The 19,318-nt window shown below is 32.9% G+C and overlaps 1 protein-coding gene and 1 long non-coding RNA gene across 2 annotated transcripts; one reads left to right on the top strand and one right to left on the bottom strand.

Moving 5' to 3' along the window:
• The first annotated feature begins 4,258 nt into the window (after positions 1–4,258).
• Positions 4,259–17,191, top strand: LOC111998402 (structural maintenance of chromosomes protein 3). The gene is made up of 19 exons (XM_065782359.1): positions 4,259–4,645; positions 5,391–5,431; positions 5,617–5,692; positions 6,290–6,328; positions 6,442–6,509; positions 6,596–6,667; positions 7,928–8,007; positions 8,121–8,199; positions 8,324–8,441; positions 8,532–8,707; positions 9,439–9,684; positions 9,950–10,071; positions 10,667–10,811; positions 12,599–12,771; positions 12,849–12,948; positions 15,232–15,368; positions 15,536–15,737; positions 16,586–16,673; positions 16,764–17,191. The coding sequence occupies exons 2-19, from the start codon at positions 5,417–5,419 to the stop codon at positions 17,087–17,089; spliced, it is 2,262 nt and encodes a 753-aa protein (XP_065638431.1). The 5' UTR covers positions 4,259–4,645; positions 5,391–5,416; the 3' UTR covers positions 17,090–17,191.
• An 869-nt stretch (positions 17,192–18,060) lies between these two features.
• Positions 18,061–18,784, bottom strand: LOC136071281 (uncharacterized). The gene is made up of 3 exons (XR_010632565.1): positions 18,696–18,784; positions 18,297–18,465; positions 18,061–18,206 (listed from the first exon to the last, which is right to left on the bottom strand). It is a non-coding gene; the product is annotated as an uncharacterized LOC136071281 (long non-coding RNA).
• Positions 18,785–19,318: the final 534 nt, after the last annotated feature.

Raw genomic sequence — 19,318 nt, 5'->3', positions numbered from 1 at the left:
TACATACATATATTTATTTCGTGTATTTATGTATGTATGTATTCCAAACTTGTTATAAATAAATTTTATTTGTGATGATCAAATATTGCAAAGAAACAATCTCATGAATTAGCTTCGTTTGAGAATCTATAAGGGAATGGAATATAATGTAATAATTATAAAGTAATATAAATGAAATGAATAAAATGAAATGTTTTTTTTTTTAGAAAGTAGAAAAAAATGTATGTAAGTAAAGGAAAAGAAATGAATGAAATGAAATTAAGTAACTTTGTTTGGATGTTTTAAAATAATGGAATGAAAATTAATGGAGTGAAATAAAAGGTAAGTAACCTTATTTTGGAGTAACATAAAGAGAAATAAATGAAATCATTTTATGATAATAGTAATATTAGATATCTATTTTAAAAGTAATGCTAAATATATATAGGTATTTTATGAGTTTTAGTAAAAAATTTCATTAAATCTAATTCAATTCTCTTAAATTCCTCCCAATTTTGGGATGAAAATTTTAGGTTTTAAGGGAATAGAGAGGAATGAATATTCTTTCTTATTCATTATATTCTCTCCGACTTAGACATCCAAAACAGACCCCGACTTAGACATCCAAAACAGATCGTTCCCTCCATTAAAACTTCTAAACAAGTGAAGAGATGAATATTTTAAAATTATTTTTTTCATTCTCTTCCATTCCATTCATTTTCCTGCTCCCAAATGAGCTCTAAAGCTTTGTTTAAGAGTTCATAAAAGAGCGGAATAGAATAAATTTATGTAAGGGAAATGAATGAAATGAAATTAATGCTTTGTTTTGATGTAAAACATTTTCAAATGTAAAATGTGGAGACCATTTTTGCCGAAGGACCAATGAAATCATTTTATGATAATAGTAATATTAGATATCTATTTTAAAAGTAATGCTAAATATATATGGGTATTTTATGAGTTTTAGTAAAAAAATTTATTAAATCTAATTCAATTCTCTTAAATTCCTCCCAATTTTGGGATAAAAATTTTAGGTTTTAAGAAAATAGAGAGGAATGAGTATTCTTTCTTATCCATTATATTCTCTCCGACTTAAACATCCAAAACGGACCCCAACTTAGACATCCAAAACGAACTGTTCCCTCCATTAAAACTTCTACACAAGTGAAGAGATGAATATTTTAAAATTATTTTTTTCATTCTCTTCCATTCCATTCATTTTCCTGCTCCCAAATGAGCTCTAAAGCTTTGTTTAAGAGTTCATAAAAGAGCGGAATAGAATAAATTTATGTAAGGGAAATGAATGAAATGAAATTAATGCTTTGTTTTGTGAGATTGTCCCACATCGCCTAAATAACCCTCCCACTCATGCTTTATATGCCCTTGGAGCTTGCATGAGTGTACCACTACAACGTTGTAGTGGTACACTCATGCAAGCTCCAAGGGCATATAAAGCATGAGTGGGAGGGTTATTTAGGCGATGTGGGACAATCTCACCACTTCGTGACAAATTCGTCTATTGGTCCTTCGGCAAAAATGGTCTCCACATGCACAAACCACCAGCAATCCACAACAAGCATTAAACCACAAATCCGATCAAACAACTCCATAACCACCCAAAAGAAAGCAAAAAGAAAAAAAGAAAAAACCCACAAAATAAAAACCAATTTTAGATCACAATTTCGTTTTATCTTTGCTCGCCACTGTAGCACCTTCCAGACGTTGATGGTAGATCACAACCGTAGCACCTTAGCACCTTCCTTTGATCGCGGCTATCCAGATCATGCCGGAAAGCTTCCATGACCACCACTGGCATCATAGCTCCCCACCAGGAAGCCTCCTCGTGACTTTCTTTTTCTGTGCTAGATGGGTATGAGAGTAGGGAGATAGATCTGACGATGGGGGCGCCGGCGGAAGCTAGAGTTGATCGGTGGTGCCTCAGACTTGGAGCCAGAGATTGGTGGGAAAGGGGACCGGAGGTGGCTGGGTTTTTGGAGAGAAATTTGATTTGGGAGAGTTTAAGCGTAAAGTGAGTAGGAGTGAGGATGGTGATAAGTATCTGGTGCGAGGGAGTGAGCAAATCTAAAATGATTTACCAAAATTTTATTTGTAAAATATTTTACAAAATTTGCATAGGTTTAGTTGACCGAAAATATTTTATTTAATCAAATATTTTAATGCAAAATAAATATGATAAAATTGAAAAATATTTTTTTGAAAATATTTTACATTGAAACAAATAGCATAAGTAATATTGTTTGAATTTTTCAAAATAAATGAATGAAAATGAATGAAAGGTGAGTAATCTTATTGGGGAGTAACATAAAAAGAAATTAATTAAATAATTTTATGATATTATTATTATTAGATCCCTGGTTTAAAATAAATGGCTAAATATATAAGAGTATTTAGTAAAAAAATTGTTAAGTCTAATTTCATTACCTCAAATTCCTCACAATTTTGGGGAAATGAAAATTTGAGGTTTTAAGGGAAAAGAGAGGAACGAGTATTTTCCTTAGCTATTCCGTTCCCTCCCACTTCAACTCCTAAATAAGGAAATTGATTTCTATTCTCTCCATTAAAACTTTCAAATAAGGGAAATGAAGAATATTCTAAAATTATTATTTTCATTCATTTTCATTCCATTTATTTCCCTCCTCCCAAAAGAGGGCCAATGGTACGTTTGGTTGGAGGAATGTAAAAGTGGGAGGATAGACAATTTGTGGAAAAATATAAAAGATTTCGTTTTTCTTTATGTGTTTTATTTGGAGAAGTGAAAAAGTGAGAGGGTGAAAAACTTTTTTTTTTTTTTTTTTGTTGAGGAGAAAAATGAGACGATAAAAAATGTAGTTTATATAAATTTACTCTTATGCCCTTATTACATAATATGTAAGAGATAATTTATTTGTACTCACTAAATTATAATATAAAATTAACACATCATATATATAACTTATATTTTTTTTTTTTTGTTATTATGTATATTCTAATCTAATATGAACAAAGTTTCCCTTCGAACTTCTCATGTATCTTTATATCGAGAGTAAATTATGAAAGTTTAACCGTTGGATTGAATGTTCTTATTATATCATTCATGCTTGCAAAATTTCAAGAAGATCAAAGATCAATTGCTATGTCATTATACAAATGTTAAAATTTCAAGTTTTTGTAATTTAAAACTGTGTATAAAAAATAAGTTTATTAACCGAATAGTAAATAATGTTCGATTTGAATGAAATTTGATATGCATGTTAAGAACATAAGAAACATGAAATTTAACGGTTATATTTTTAAATTTCACACCAAAAAAGGAGTTGCATGAGATTTTTGAAGACTCTTTGCAAAAACAAACAAACAAACAAAGAAGATCAACCATGGAAGGTAGAGAGAGTAACGACAAGAAGGAAAAAAAAAAGGAAAAAAAAGAGAAGGACGAGATGAATTACCTTAGACTGTGTAGAGGAGATACAAACAAAGTAAGAAAGACATCAGTGTGTTAACTCATAACTGTGCGGTGAAGTGGATGGGGGTAGGTGACAGTCGTGAGAAGCATTCAAATTTGAGGGCGATTTCGTCATTGCGCTGGAATAGAAGTTTTCATGCCTATTTTTTATCTGTTTTGGAGAGATGAATTTTTGGTGGACCAGAAGAGAAAATGCCTAGGCTCTACTAATTTATTTTTTCCATCATTTCTTTCCTTACAAAACAACACCAAAACTTATTTTTACTCATTTATTTTCCATCATCCTTATTTCATTTCCAACAAAACATACCCTAATAATCCCTCCTATTATAAGCTATTGGATTTGTATAAGAGAGAGAGAAAAAAAAGATCTTCAGGCTCACTCTACAAACTTAAGAATCCCTCCTATCATAAGCTATTGGATTTGTATTAAGTTATTCGAATTTGCGTGTAACAAGAAATAGGAATCGAAGAAACTTACCTTGTATTACATATCATTGAAAAAAAGAAGAAAGAAAAAAGAGAAGAGAAAAATGAAAAATCTTACAAAAAGAAGTAAAAGAAAATAAATTAGTCCAAGCAACAAATTATGTGGTGGGGTAAATTTATTTATTTATATTTATTTAGTTTAATTTTAAAAATTTTGGTCGGAACGTGGTGTAGTTGCTTTTACTTTTCTCAGGTGAATTTCCCTGTCAATATCATCCCTTGATGTGGAATAGCCTAGCCCAACAACCAAACACCAGAACTGGTCACAACAACACAGAGAACTGAGCAGTGCACACTGCACAGTTCGCCCCAACGCACCCAACCCAACCCAACCCAACCCAGGCCCATCAATTAATCATTCATCGTTGTTGCAACAATTCCTTTGCTTCGCTTCCTTGCGTGCTTCATCTTCTTCATAATTTGATATTTTCATTCGGGCTCTTTCATCTGGAGCCAAAGAAAAACCTCCTATTTTGCCGCCCTTTTTTTTTTTTCACTCTGCTACTTCGCTCGCTGTGCTTCAAAAATCAAAGGACATAATACAGTGCTAAAAGTTCGCCGTTGGTGCACAGCACAGCACGGCACAGTTCAACACTCATCCTTACAACTACACACCCCTCTATTTCAAGTCAACTCACTTCGATTTTCACTCTCCTCCCTCCATCTCTCTCTCTCTCTCTCGCTTCAATTCAACTGCGACTTCTGGTAAAGTAGGTAAACCCCTTTTTTTCCCACTCAATTCTCTCTTTTCCTACTTCTCTACTTCACAAACCATAATTTTGTTTTCGATTTTTCGTTTTTCACTTGCTGAAACCCTAGAATCTACTCTGCTCTCACTTCCTTTTTTTATTTTTATTTTTATTTTTTATTTAAAATTTAAAATTCAGAGTTTCGCGCACAGACTTTGGTTCTCACTTTCCGGCATGGTAGGCTAGGGTTTACTTTGCACTCTCACTATAGAAGTGTTTTTCACTTTTTCTCGCTTTCTAATCGGAAAGTGCTTTAGGTTTTGGGTTTTTAGAAAATAAGTGTTGCTTTAAGTTTTTTGTTTGTTTTTTTTTTTTTTTTGGAATGTAATTACCGTAATTCCCTTGAATTTTTGTTTCCAGAAAAAGCGTGTTTGTTATATGCTGATAGAACAGTGATTGTATTGTGGATTGTTTGGTAGAATGGCACCTGAACTATCTGCCCTAAAAATAGTTTAACTGTCCTTAACTTGGGCAGTGTTTGTTGCTTTTAGACTTTTAGACTTTTAGTGAGTGAATTCACCTCAAGTAGCGAGTGAAGTAAACACTGAAAATGGGAAAGAAAATTTTCAACTCATATCTTGTGTTGGGTATGCTTATTTTATTTATCCCAAAAAAAAAAAAAAAAAACCTATGATCTACGAGGCTTGGGCGAGGTTTTTGAGTTGTTTATTAACAACTGCTGATAGTTATGCTTTCACATTCTCTTGCAGAGGCTGGATAACCTGCTGATTTCAGCATGTATATCAAGCAGGTAAATTATTCTCGGCTGGTCAGAGCAAAGGACTGAAAATTAGATGAAATTTTGTTCTCTCTATTCTTTATTTGTTCCAGTATCTTTTGACACTTACATTTTATTTGATATTTGAGATGTATATGTTTTTTTTTATTTAATTTATTTTTTTATTTATTTTTAATATCTGGGGTTTTGAAATTTAGGTTATAATCGAGGGGTTTAAGAGCTATAGAGAACAAGTCGCTACTGAGCCTTTCAGTCCGAAAGTTAACTGTGTTGGTAATGGTTTCCCTGTACTTGTTCAATATTGTTATTGATGATTCAGTGAGATTTTATTTTAAAGTTTGTGTGTGTTTATCACTGTTACAGTTTTTATTTTTTTATTTTTTTAAAAATATTTTTATGTGAGAAATGTAATAATTTAGTCTTTGTTAAAAATGATTATTATCTGCGTCTAAGTCACTGAATTAAACTGCTTGTGAATATGTGTGATGTCTGATATAAACAATTAAGTGGTAAAGAAACTCTTGAAAGGCCAAGTTATTAGCATTGATTATCATTGGATGACAAAAGTCAGCGTTACCATTGAAGAAACTCTTCAAATGAAAGCTTCTTTCTAGAACTATTTCGAGTCCTTACCAGATTTATTTATCTAGTTAGTAGATGGTTTTTCATGCAAAGCAAGGAGTCTTAGAAAGACATTATAAAGCATAGAGTAATTATATTGTCCTCCCTTTTGAAATGTACTTATTCATTTGCATTTCTTCTTCTAATAGTACTAGATGCCTATCTAATAAAGTGTGTGTATTACATTGTTTTATGTGTGATTGGAATATTAATAAATGCTTTTGTTTATTTGAACTATGTCCTCTGCAGTTGGTGCCAATGGATCTGGAAAAACAAACTTTTTTCATGGTGAGTACCTGATTTTGGGTACTTTGTTTATATCTGTTGACTGATGATTTTTTGTTGGAAAGAAACTGACAGTTAAACTTCCTTTTTGGTACTTAAAATGTCTATCTTTATAGCGATTCGATTTGTATTAAGTGATCTCTTCCAGAACCTGCGCAGTGAAGATAGGCATGCACTGCTCCATGTATGCTTCGCTACCTATTTTATTCATTGTCTAGAAATCATGTTGAGTTTATGTTTTAATGAATTCTATGTATCATTATTATGCAGGAAGGTGCTGGACACCAAGTATTATCTGCTTTTGTGGAGATTGTGTTTGACAATTCTGACAATCGTATTCCGGTAATGCTTTGTACCTAAACTTTTTTTTATTGATATAACACTTTGTACCATAACAATTTTATTAGTATAGCAAAAAGGTATATATTTTTTAAGGGGAGGGGGTTTAATGTTAAACCTTGATGTTTTCTATAAATCCTTGGTAGCTTAATTATTTTTTTCCTTCTTTTTCATACCTTTTGCTTGTTAGTACATAATAAACCGGTGCATTTGTTAGGCATAGTGTTGCTTTGTTGACTGGACTGCCAACTATTTTCTGAAAGCTGATCTCTCTTTTGTGATTTTATTTTTGCATCATTGAAGGGCATGCAAAGAAAAAACTAATAGTTAAGAAAAAAAAAAATCAACAAATATATTAACAGAAAAAGGGTTGTTCTGTTTGATTTTATATAAGCCCATTTTAATGGAAGTTGGGATCTGATCAAATACAGTAAAGCTCATTTCTGAAGTCCACTCCCCCCTTTTTCTGTGCTTTATCTTCTTAAATTATGTTGTGGCTTCAATGAATGAAGAAATAACCTACAGCTCTGATATAGATGGCAAAAAGATGAGTTTTAAATATTCAAGTAACTAGGGCCCTTGACTAATAATCTGAAATTTCAATTACCTACCATGCCAGGCCAAAAAGCAGCATTGAATCTTTCACTGTCCAGTACTGTTTTATATTATTTTGATGACCTGTCCAGTATCTGCACCCGAAAATTTTGCTTGTTTCGTTTTCCAAGTTTTGAACATTATGTGAGTCAGATGCCTTACCTATCAAAAAACAAAAAAAAGGTGAGTCAGATGCCTTGACACATTATATCTCCTGATACATTTACCCTAATCCATGTAACACACCAGACCAGAGTACGCTTGAAGGCCCCTAAGTGATGAGATAAATTATAAGGTTGTCTTGGGGAACAATTACAATTGCGGTTTTTTAAGTTCCTTTTATCTCTTATCTTTAGTTTTAGTTATTAATGTGGACTATGTAAAACAGTGAAAGTAGCTCCTGTATACAAGATCTTTCTATTTTTTCTCTTTCGAATACGATAACTTAAGCTATAGTTGTTTGTATCATGTGCCAATCAAAAAAAAAAAAGGAAAAAAGATTTGTTTGTACAATTTAATATTACTTTGTATAGTTATAATCACTGCTACTCCTATTCTTTCTTTGTTTTTGCTAGATCACCCAGAACTGAGGGATGTTGGATGCTTGATTGTATGGGTTGTTTTCTTATTTTTTTCACTGCTTTAGTATGCTTCTCCACCACTTTTCAGGTTGATAAGGAGGAAGTGCGCTTGCGTCGAACAATTGGTTTGAAAAAAGATGAGTATTTCTTAGATGGAAAGCACATCACGTAAGTTTTGAATCTTGTTTGAAAAAGACCATATTCTATGTCATATATGATTATGTTCACTAGCGCCCTTTCTTTTAAATGATGTAGCCTAACATGGGTAACACGATTTGCAGTAAAACAGAAGTTATGAATTTATTGGAAAGTGCTGGGTTCTCTCGCTCAAATCCTTATTATGTTGTGCAGCAAGGAAAAGTAGGAGCATGATTTTTATATTATTGAACTTTGTTGTTACCATTTCTTTCTGCTTTATTATTCATCAGGCACACACTTATTCTCTTTTATTATCCCTCTTTGGGATGTCTGGACTGTTACATAGATAGCATCATTGACATTGATGAAAGATGCTGAGCGACTGGATTTACTGAAAGAAATTGGTGGCACTCGAGTTTATGAGGAGAGACGACGTGAAAGTTTGAAAATTATGCAAGAAACGGGCAAGTCATTTTTTATTTCCCCCTCCTTTTCTTTTATGTATGCATGTATGTATGCAAGTATATATAACTGTTTTTTCACCTGTTAATCAGGAAATAAAAGAAAGCAAATAATTCAAGTTGTTCAGTACTTGGATGAGAGATTAAAGGAACTGGATGAAGAGAAAGAGGAACTTAGAAAATATCAGCAGCTTGACAAGCAGCGGAAATCTCTAGAATATACTATTTATGATAAGGAAGTTCATGATGCTCGGCAGAAACTGGCAGAGGTCAGATAATTTAGATGCTTGGATGTATGAAGTTTGCATCATTTCTTTTTTCTTAATCGGAAAGGAATATACTTTATTCTCCTCATCTCAATTAATAATGTGCTAATTATTCAACTGCATATCCTAATGAGAATGTAATCAGAAAATGTATCTTTATAAAAATGAAGAATAAAGAATGGTCAAGAATGTCCGCCTTTTCTGACTAGCACAAAGCAAGCACATTGTCTCCTTAGAATTCTCTTTCCTTCTGGACAGGAGTATCAACATGGAAATAGAGCTTTTCAATGGGAAAAAATTACAGCAGCCTTAATATAAATATCACTATAGGATCTATTAGTCTGTGGATTGTGACAGTTTTTATTCTGCAATGAATCAACAAATCAGCAAGTTGGGAGGGGAATGTGTTACTTCCTTGCCATGGACACCAATGTTCTAATGTATTTTGGTGCGAAAGTTTTTCAGAAAATATATCTAATTCTTTACAATAAGGCAAAAATTTAGATTTTGAGTTTCATAGCTTATAAAATTGATACTCAACATGAATAAGTCATAGTGTTGTGCATCCTCTACAGTGTATCATGTATTTTTGAATCAATAGAAAGCATATTTTACTTATAGTATTGTGGTTACTAGGAAGTGAAAATGTATAGTGGCCAAAATAGCTTTTATTTTATTTTTGTATAGCTGTGGCTTTGAAGCTGAAGGTTATATAATTTTCACCTTGATTGCAGGTTGAAGAGGCACGAAATAAATATTCTGAAACATCAACGAAGATGTATAATAGTGTGCTGGATGCCCATGAAAAGGCCAAGGACTTGGAGGAGACATTGAAAGATCTCACAAAAGAAGTTCAAGGTTTAGTCAAGGAGAAGGAAGCTTTGGAAAACCGACGAACAGAAGCAATAACAAAGCACACAGAACTGGAGCTTGATGTCAAAGACTTACAGGAGAAGATCTATGGAAATAACCGAGCCAAGGTATTGTTATGGATAATGACAGTATATATCAGTTCATATATATATATATATTAACGAGAGTTACACCTTGTTAATATTATATCACTTAATAACTTTTTATTAGATGAGTTTTTGACAAATCCACCATTGGATTACCAATATTTCCTTAAGACTCTTAATGCTTGCAAAATTTAAAGATGATTAGAGATCAATAGTTATGTGCGTGTGTATGTGTGATAACAATTTTGCAAATATTGATGCTAAACTTGCAAGTTGCATGCTTTAGGAGGACGCTACAAGACAGCTCGAGATTCTACAGAAAGAAATTCAAGACTCAATGGATGAGCTTGACAAAATACATCCTTTTTATGAGAATCAAGTCATAAAGGAAAAGGAGATAACAAAGGGGTATGTCTATGACAGTTAGTTGATACTGGAATGATTTCTATATGCATGCTCTTCATAATGTATGCCAACTTTCTAATTTTTAATATTTTTTCTTCATTGAGAATTTTATCTGTTATTTTATCTCAATAGATGTATATATGTATCTATGGTACATATGTATATATTAAGGCAACGTGCCTTCTGTTTGCAAAAGTTGGTTTGTTTGGCTTGGCTAATACCTTATAGCTGAAATAAATCTGTTTAGTTGCACTTTTTTGTTTAAACCAACTGCAATTTTTTTGGATAGGCTTGGTTAATGCATTTTAGTAGGCAAACAGTGGCTTAGATTAGTTGTGCTTAAAAGTCAGTAAAAAATTTGACTTCTCCCTTTCATCCCTTTTATTTTATGCGATTCTTCTTTCTGTTCCTGTGCTGTACTTCCTTTTTATTCCTCTGAACTCTGGTGTGGAAGTAATGTATATACTGATGTATCTATGCTTGTATATTTTATCAAATGTGCTCGTCTAGCCAAAATGATTGAACTTATTGTGTGCTTTGGAGAAATTTCCTGTTGGTTGCTAAATCTTTTCCTAATCACTGTTTCTCATGTACGTAGAATAATGGAGCGTGAAAAGCAGCTTAGCATTCTTTATCAGAAACAAGGTCGTGCTACCCAGTTTTCGAGTAAAGCTAATCGTGACAAATGGCTTCAAAGAGAAATTGATGATCTTCAAAAAGTGCTTTCTTCAAATTTGGTGCAGGTAAAGTGTTGCTTTAGGAAACTAGAGTGCCATTTTGGATGCTACATCATAGTGTTTTCTAAATATTTTATATGGATAGAACATGAGGATCTTTTAATTTATCTTTCTTGGTGAAGAACTATTGAAGGAAAATTACACCATCTTTGACACTTTGGTCATCTAAGGGTCCTTCTGTCGGAGAACTCTGTTATCCGAAAACAATTACTTTTTCTTTTTCATTTTTAATGGCAATGATGAATTACATCAAAAGCATATAGAGTATGTTGATGTTGGAACAACATAGCTGTAGAACCCTACAGATTGTTCTTATCATCAAGCAAATGAAAATGTAAGTTAGATAAGGCAGCATATGGGCTTCTGTGAAGTCCTTGAAAGTAAGATAAGACCTGTTTGCCATGATATACGTCACTTTCTTTCCAATCTGGGGACACAAGAATATGAACAGATGAATTCCTTTTTTAATGTGTTATAATTTGTCTCCAGCATTCGAAGTTGCAATAACATTCCTCTCAACATGTATTACTCTTTCTTCTCTTTATTTCCGTATTTGTAAGCTTCATTAAAGGATCTTCTGCCAGATTCATATACTCCATTTTCTCTGTCATAAAGTATTTCTTGCCGACCATGAAGCCATTCGAAGCTTGATTCTTGCCCTTTAATGGGGTTTGTATTGTTTCTGTTTTGTATCTTTTGGTGGCAGAGCTCTTGAATGTCATGGATCAGTAGGTATTTAACTCTTGTTCGTTATGATTGAGATTCAAGAATCTCTACTAAATGATGATGAAAGCCTTGATTGAAGCTATTAACACCTTTGTCATGGTATAAAAATGATATAAGAGGTTGATAATCAATGCATTCAAGAGAGAGTTTATGAATGAATTTATAATTTGAGATTTACAAGGCTATTTATAAGCCTAGGAGTTACATGATGACATCACCCTCCCACAACTAAAACTCCTAATATTTAGCTAGCAATAGCATATTTATAACACGTGGAATTTCATTTGCAAGCTAACTAACTATAGCTACACATTTAACACATGCTGAAATTAATTGAATCACATGGCATACCTAACAACTTTCCTAATTTTTAGCACATGCACATGTAACTACCACATGTGGGCCAAAGCCTTGCCCTAATTAGCACATGCTGAATTTGGTCACAGAAGAGCTCCCTTTATTTTTGGCCATGCCATGCTGCCATGTCATCATGGGTTGCATGTGCCATGCCATCATATCTCCTACATTAAAATAAAGTGGAGTCTGTACTTCCATGAGTTGTTGAATGTAGGTGGTGTGAAGTTTGCACTTCATTTTCTGAGGCACCAAGTTGCCCTTGTGCTTGGGAGAGTTGGTTTCATTGGCTCTATCGTGGGAATACCACCACCACCCCTCATCTCCCCCGTGCCCTTTTTTTTTTATTTTTTATTTTTAATATATGCCTCAAAATTTGATTCCTGCATTTCCCTGATGTTGGCGGTCTCATTCATCTGACTTTTCTCCTTTTGGAAAACTAATATGCTTATTTGCTTTGAGAATGATGCTTGGTTTGGTTGGAGAAATCAAAACCACACATACATGGTCATAAGTTGACTTGTCTGTACTAGCTTGCTTCCAACTCAAAAACTATTGCATAGCCTTGTGTTTGAATTTTCCAGTTCGTTTATTCTCATCATTAATTAATTTTATTGAAATGAAATTCTGTATGGTATATAGGTCACTTTTATCCTTTTTTTGTTTTTTTGTTTTTTTTTTTTTTTGGTCTTATCTGTTATTTTTGGTAGCAGGAGGAAAAACTTCAGGAAGAAATTCGCCGGCTTAATGCTGAGTTGACAGAGCGGGATGCCTACATTGAGTCTCGCAGAACTGAAATTGCTACGTTAGAATCCCATATCTCCCAGTCACGTGAAGGGTTCAGTCATCATAAAACTGAGAGAGACAAGCTGCAAAATGAGCGAAAGTATGATCTATGTGCTTTTGTTTTTGTCAAGGTTATTGAAATAATCCAAGATGCTTAAAGTGTGGTTAACTGTGTAGGTACTTATGGAGCAAAGAAAGTGCACTTTCTTCTGATATCAATAAGCTGAGAATAGAAGTTGAGAAGGCAGAAAAGAGCCTTGATCATGCAACTCCTGGGGTGAGTAATCTCATCTTAATTTGTTTTACTTTCTCAATTTTCTGAACATGGTTGTCAAAATGCGTAGGGAAACCTTCACATTGGGACTACTGGAGTATGTGATTTATAAAAAATGACACAATCATATGAATATGTATCAGGCTTAAATTTTCTCTGTGTTGGTAGTTGCGCACAATTTTGTTTTTTTTTTTGGTTGTTGTTGTTGTTGATAAGTGCTTACAATTATGTTGTTGAGTGGTATAAATATGATATGATTCACCATGCATTTTACAAAGTTAGGTTTCATGGTTATGTTGTAGTAGGTATGTACACTTTGAAACTTGGATTTTATTCAATTCCCACTTCCCAGTACGCAATGTTAAAATGGGATGGAGTTTATCTAGTGAGAACATATATAGTAGACAAGAGTTTTATGACTAGAGTTTTGTGATAAGTTATACTCAAACTATTGTAGACAAGTTATACTCAAAATTTTTTGGATAAGTAAGTTACCCTAAAAATATGCAAAATCAATGGTTTATATCAATAATGTCAAGATCCTATAGTTTTAATTCAGTTTTGGTTTATTTTTTTGAGAGTATAAAAAAGCTCCAAAAAGCGCGCTTTGAGCTTTTTGAAAAAGCGCAAAAAAGTGCGTCTAAAGCGCACATCTTTGAATGAGCCTAGCTTTTGAGGCAAAAAGCGTTGGAGCCTTGGGGCTTCGAGCTTTGAGCTTAAGTGTGCTTTTAACAATGTTGCAACACTCACAAACACACATATTCAAAACCTTGTATAAATAAAAGCTAACCCAAATCCAATTATACCCAAATTAAACTCTCAATACCACCTAACAAACTTACAAATAAGGCACACATTTCGTAGTCCCAACACATCCAATGGTGCTTTCTCACTCAAACAATGGCCAAACTCTTTTCAAACATGTGGGTATCTTATAACCCCAAAAGAATTGTTTCTCTAAGAGTCTTCTTCTTTGTCCATGTGAGAGGACCACCTGGACCAAAGCCACCAAACTCTTCATAGTATTTCCTAATATATATAGGCTCTAACTTATATTCCATGGTGAATGAGAAATACTACATTTTTTTAACTAGTAAACCAAATAGTATTTTCACAATGAATAGATTTTTTTTTTTTTTTTTTTTTTTTTTTTTTTTTTTTTTTTTTTCTAGTAAACCAAATAGTATTTTCACAATGAATTTTTTTTTTTTTTTTTTTTTTTTTTTTTTGTGGAATGAGATTGAAATAAATATGGTCCATAAGATAAGGGCTGGGTTTCTAAAGTGAAAGGAAAAGTTATTTAGAATTGCCATTAGATCAATGATGCTTTATTTTTAATAGGTAATAAGACTTTTATTGAAAGAAATGAACATCGTGTAGTGGAAATGAAAAATGATACAAAGTGTTTGGTTGGTAAGAAGTAAGACATTCCTAATACAAGTGTAGTGGAAATGAAAATGGTAAATTATAGGTGTGAAAATAATAGATGAACTCATCTGTTTAAAGGTGGAGTAGCTCTATTGAGAAAGGGATGAGATAGAGTAGTTTATGATGTTTTGGTTATGCGTTGCAGAGAATGCTTAATGCTCTAGTGAGAAAGGCTGATCTAATTCAAGTCAAAGTAGTGAAGAAAGGTGCAGAAGGGCCTAAAACAATAAGAATAGATGTATTGAACAAGGATGCAATATATATTTGGATAGAATAGAATGGAGAAATATGATATATATGGCCAACTCCGCATAGTTGAAAGAGGATCCATAAAATTGACCCTAATTTAATTGGAGTTAAGGTTGACTTACGTGATCTTAGCCTTTATCTTAAAATATTATGAAATATAAATTTGTTTTTCCCTTCACAAATATGTACAAAAAATCACAAAGTTGGTAATAGAATTCTATCTTAAGCTTATTGTTGTTTGAGACATCAGGACTTTAGATGCAGCTGACAAAAGCTTTCAAAATATTTTTTTAGTTAAATTTTAATAACTAAAAGAAAAATATAAATGCTAATAGCATATTTATCTATTAATTTGTTGTGTTTCTGTATGTATCAACATTTCATCATAAATGTGGCTAAGAGGCCTTACATCTTGTATATTCCTCAATGGATTAATCATGAGCCTCTTTTTTATTTGTTTATTTATTTTCTATAGTTATGTTTTCCTATCTCTTATAATTGCCTCTCTCTTAATTGTTCGTTTTGCAACAGATTCTATGACAATAACATAGTTGTTTCGTTATGACGGATCTATCTTCTCAATTTTTTATTCCATTGTGTAATACACAGGATGTGAGGAGAGGGCTGAAATCTGTTAAGTCCATCTGCAAAGAGTATAACATTCGTGGGGTGTTTGGTCCGGTCATTGAGTTGCTTGATTGTGATGAAAAGTTTTTTACCGCTGTTGAAGTTACTGCTGGAAACAGGTAAATATGATTTCTTTTTGGGGACTCTTAATTCTTGGAGCTGCATCTTCTTGTAATGTTTTTTCCTGGTAACCGGTTAAAATATCTAGTAGTTTTTGGACCTTCCATGTTGTGTGCGTTCGATAATGAAAAAAAAAAGTATTTGACATCTGTTTTTGTCTGAACAGCTTATTTCATGTGGTGGTCCAAAATGATGAAATATCAACCAGGATAATTAAACAACTTAATTCATCGATGGGTGGAAGAGTTACTTTTATACCTCTGAACAGGGTGAGGGCTCCCCATGTGTCTTATCCACAGAGTTCTGATGTGGTACCCCTGTTGAAGAGACTAAAGTTTTCTCCCGATTATCATGCAGCATTTGCACAGGTTTGTATCTGCCATGGGTTCTGTTCCTTGTTAGAAACACATTTTGTATCCCTGCATGGTTTACGATGCTAGATTAGTAATTTCCCTGATGGATTCCTAAAATTGTTATTTTTAACTTCTTTGGTTTTTACCATATGGTGAACCAATAATTTAGTAATTAATGCGCTAATTTTACTGTAGGGGATTATTTGTTTGTGTAGTTCCTTTTTTTGATGACTGTCATCTTGAATTTGAAGTATTCATAATCGAGCTCAGTTACTTGCACAAGAAGCTTCAAAGGTGGTTTTAAACCTTAAGTGGATGTTGGGAGGCCAGTGAACTGGACAATTTTAAGTGCATAGAAGCAACTTAATGGTTTATTGTTGAAATGGAAAATGAAAAAAAGGTTAATATGTGTGTGTGTGTGAAATTCCACTTTATTACTCTAAACACAAGTATTCAATTGGCAGGTATGAGAGGGAGAGAGGGAGAGAGAGAGATTTATCATTTATGATAGTAATTATGAGATTTGATCAAGTGTACAGTGAAAGTTGATGGTGGCCCCTGGTCTTTGTTTGGTATATTATTGTTATACTTGTAGTAAGGGTAAAAGATATTAAGAAATTTTATTGGCTTTACATCTTTTGAAAGATTTTGCTAAAGGAGTAGACTTCTTTCAAGTAAATTAAAATTGTTGGTAGGGTAGCCTTGTATTGCTTCAAAAAGAGTACAAATGTGAGAAGGCTTACTGTAAGATCTATTTAAAATTATATTGCACTGTAGGGTTGTGACTGTTTATATTATTATCTCAACTCCTGTTGGATGTCCTTTGACGTTGCTTTTAATCTTATATATTCCCTTGTACCTAGGTTTTTGCTAGGACAGTGATTTGCAGAGATTTGGATGTGGCCACCAGGGTTGCTCGCACTGATGGTCTGGACTGCATAACTTTGGAAGGTTGGCATAGAAGTGCTCTGTATTAATTGTTTCAGAAACTTTGGTCAGCCTCTGATGGCTTCACACAATTGGATTTTTATCTTATAACAGGCGATCAAGTAAGCAAGAAAGGGGGTATGACCGGTGGGTTTTATGATTACAGGCGCTCGAAATTGAAGTATATGAATATAGTTGTGCAGAATACAAAATCTATCAACATGAAGGAAAAAGAACTGGAAGAAGTTAGAAATATGCTTCAAGATATCCTTTTGACATACGCTTTTATCTTTAGCTGCTTTGGTTCCATTCTTGTTTTTGTATGTGTGTCTTTTCCTAACACATATACACATAAAATGAGCTTATTGCATTGCTATGTACTTCATACAAGTTTTGATGAATTCCGGTGCATTATTGATGTTAGAATAATGGTTAAATAATTGAATTCACAATTTCTTAATAACTTAGGCATTTGGTACAAGTGGTAATATATCATGGTATCAGAGAGGTGGTCCTGTGTTTGAACCTTGTCACTACTCTACCTTATTTTGAAAAAAAAAAAAATTTCAGTCCCACTTATTAAGGGGAAGTATTAGCCCACGTGTGAGAGGGAGTGTTAGAATAATGGTTAAAAGCTTAAATTCACCATTTCCTAACAATTTAAACTTTTGAGACAAGTGATAATTTATTTATAATGTTGGTTTTTATATAGAGATCTCATTGTTTATCACGATGGCTGAATAGCTGTAATGTTTCATGAGAAGTTTCTACAAGAAGAATATTGACGGATCTTATTGTGTAGCATATTTTACTTGGGACATCTTATTCAGAAAATGTTGCTAGAAAAATCAAAGCTCTCAAATTGTAAGGTTCAAATAAGTAAAGGACAAGGTTTTCCTCCTCCAAACTCATCCAACCCACTATGTGGCGATTTATAAGACTAACCATGTGTATTGTTTAAACAAGTCACACAACTTATTCTAAAATTCATGTGACTAAAAGTACATGTGGGTGGTCTCTTTAACTGCTATGTAATGGCTTTGAGGTAAACTTTTTCCATAGGTAAAAATAGACCATTAATAGACGGCAAACTAAACATCAAGACAGTGAATAACAGGTACAACCATATAAGCTTACTTACCTTCTAAAGTTATTGTTTAAGGTTGAATTAAGGTGAGCCAAAAGCACAGCTCTTTTAAAACAACTTAGCAAAGGTTACGGATTTTTTTTATTTTTTATTATCTCCAATGGCCAATCAAGCTCAATCAATAAACAATCCAGTTCAAGTTGTGAGTCTGATAATCAGAGAGCAAGACCAAGAAATGATTTTTTTTTTTTTTCCTCCAGAGTTCACTAGAATAGTGACAGGGTTAACACAAAAGCTGGAAGAGATGAAAGATACTAACAAACCTTTTTCTTCATCATAACCAGATGGCCATGGCCACCTTGCACAAGTTCAGAAAAGACTTCTCGGAAATGCCTAGCAACACCTTTAAAAGTACGTTCTATTGATTCATCCTTGCGCTGATCTAAAACAGATATAAGTTCTCTAATTTTCTGCAGAATTTCAGAAAAGCATATCATAAGTTCATATTTTAAACAAAATGTTATATTTAAAGATTTGTGTATGAAATTCCAGAATAATACCTCATCACCTGCATCCAGTTCAGCTTGCCTTTTCTGGAGTTCTTCTCGTTGCTCCGTAAAATTTACGTACTGGTCAAGTGCTTTCTTGTTTACATGGCTGAACTGTTGAAGTTGTTCATTGCACCTCTGTAGCATCTTGTGCAATTCTTTGATGCTCCTCCGTTTATACCTGTCATTATCATTTTCAATATAAAGAGTTATTGAAAATTAAGAAAATACAAGTACAGTTAAGAATATACTGTGATAAAATTTGAGACTAAAGTATGAAAAAAATATAGACCCAAACATTGATAACATCTATTAGAAAACATTAAAGACGGAAAACTTCAAACTTAAGGAAAGTAATTACATCCAGCTAGAAAAATGAAAAAATGAAAAAGAAAAAAGACAGAAGCATACATTTCAAAAGCATCTGATGACAATAGACCAATTCCCTGATTTTTATCAAGTACTTTTCTAGTTTAGGAAGAAAAAATCTAAATAACTCTAGACACGAATATCATTCAGAAAACATTAGACACAAAGCAAACTTCGAACCTGAGACAAAATTGAAAAGATCCAGCCAGGAAAAAAAAAAAAAAAAAGAAAAAAAAAAACAAACAAAATTGCTATACGTGTTTCAATCCATAAACATAATAATTTGTCTGCCTATTTTTTTGATAGGTCGTCTGCCTAAATTTGTATCTACATTAGCTAATATTTTGTTTGGAGGAGGCGTAAAAAAAATTATTGATATTGTTTGTTATAATTAGAATTCTACAATACAAACCAACACTCTTCTAATTTGTCGTTTTAAAAAATAATAATAATAAGAGAGAGAATTCTATTATAGTTGTATTTCGTACAAAGCCAATTTTGTTATAGTAGTATTGTTGGCTCAGTTTTGTGAAAGTATTTGGTTATGATTTTTTTATTGCGCATCTTTGTAGATTTGAATTTTGATTTAAATTATGAAATATGTTATTAATAACTCCTCTTTTCATTTGTTTGATGGTTCTTCATGTTTTTCTGTTTTTGTTTTC

This window comes from Quercus suber, unplaced genomic scaffold (assembly GCF_002906115.3).
Source record: "Quercus suber isolate HL8 unplaced genomic scaffold, Cork oak 2.0 scaffold_299, whole genome shotgun sequence".
Taxonomy (NCBI): Eukaryota; Viridiplantae; Streptophyta; class Magnoliopsida; order Fagales; family Fagaceae; genus Quercus; species Quercus suber.
Note: the sequence above shows the minus strand (reverse complement) of the source record. Positions and strands in the feature narration are given on the sequence as shown.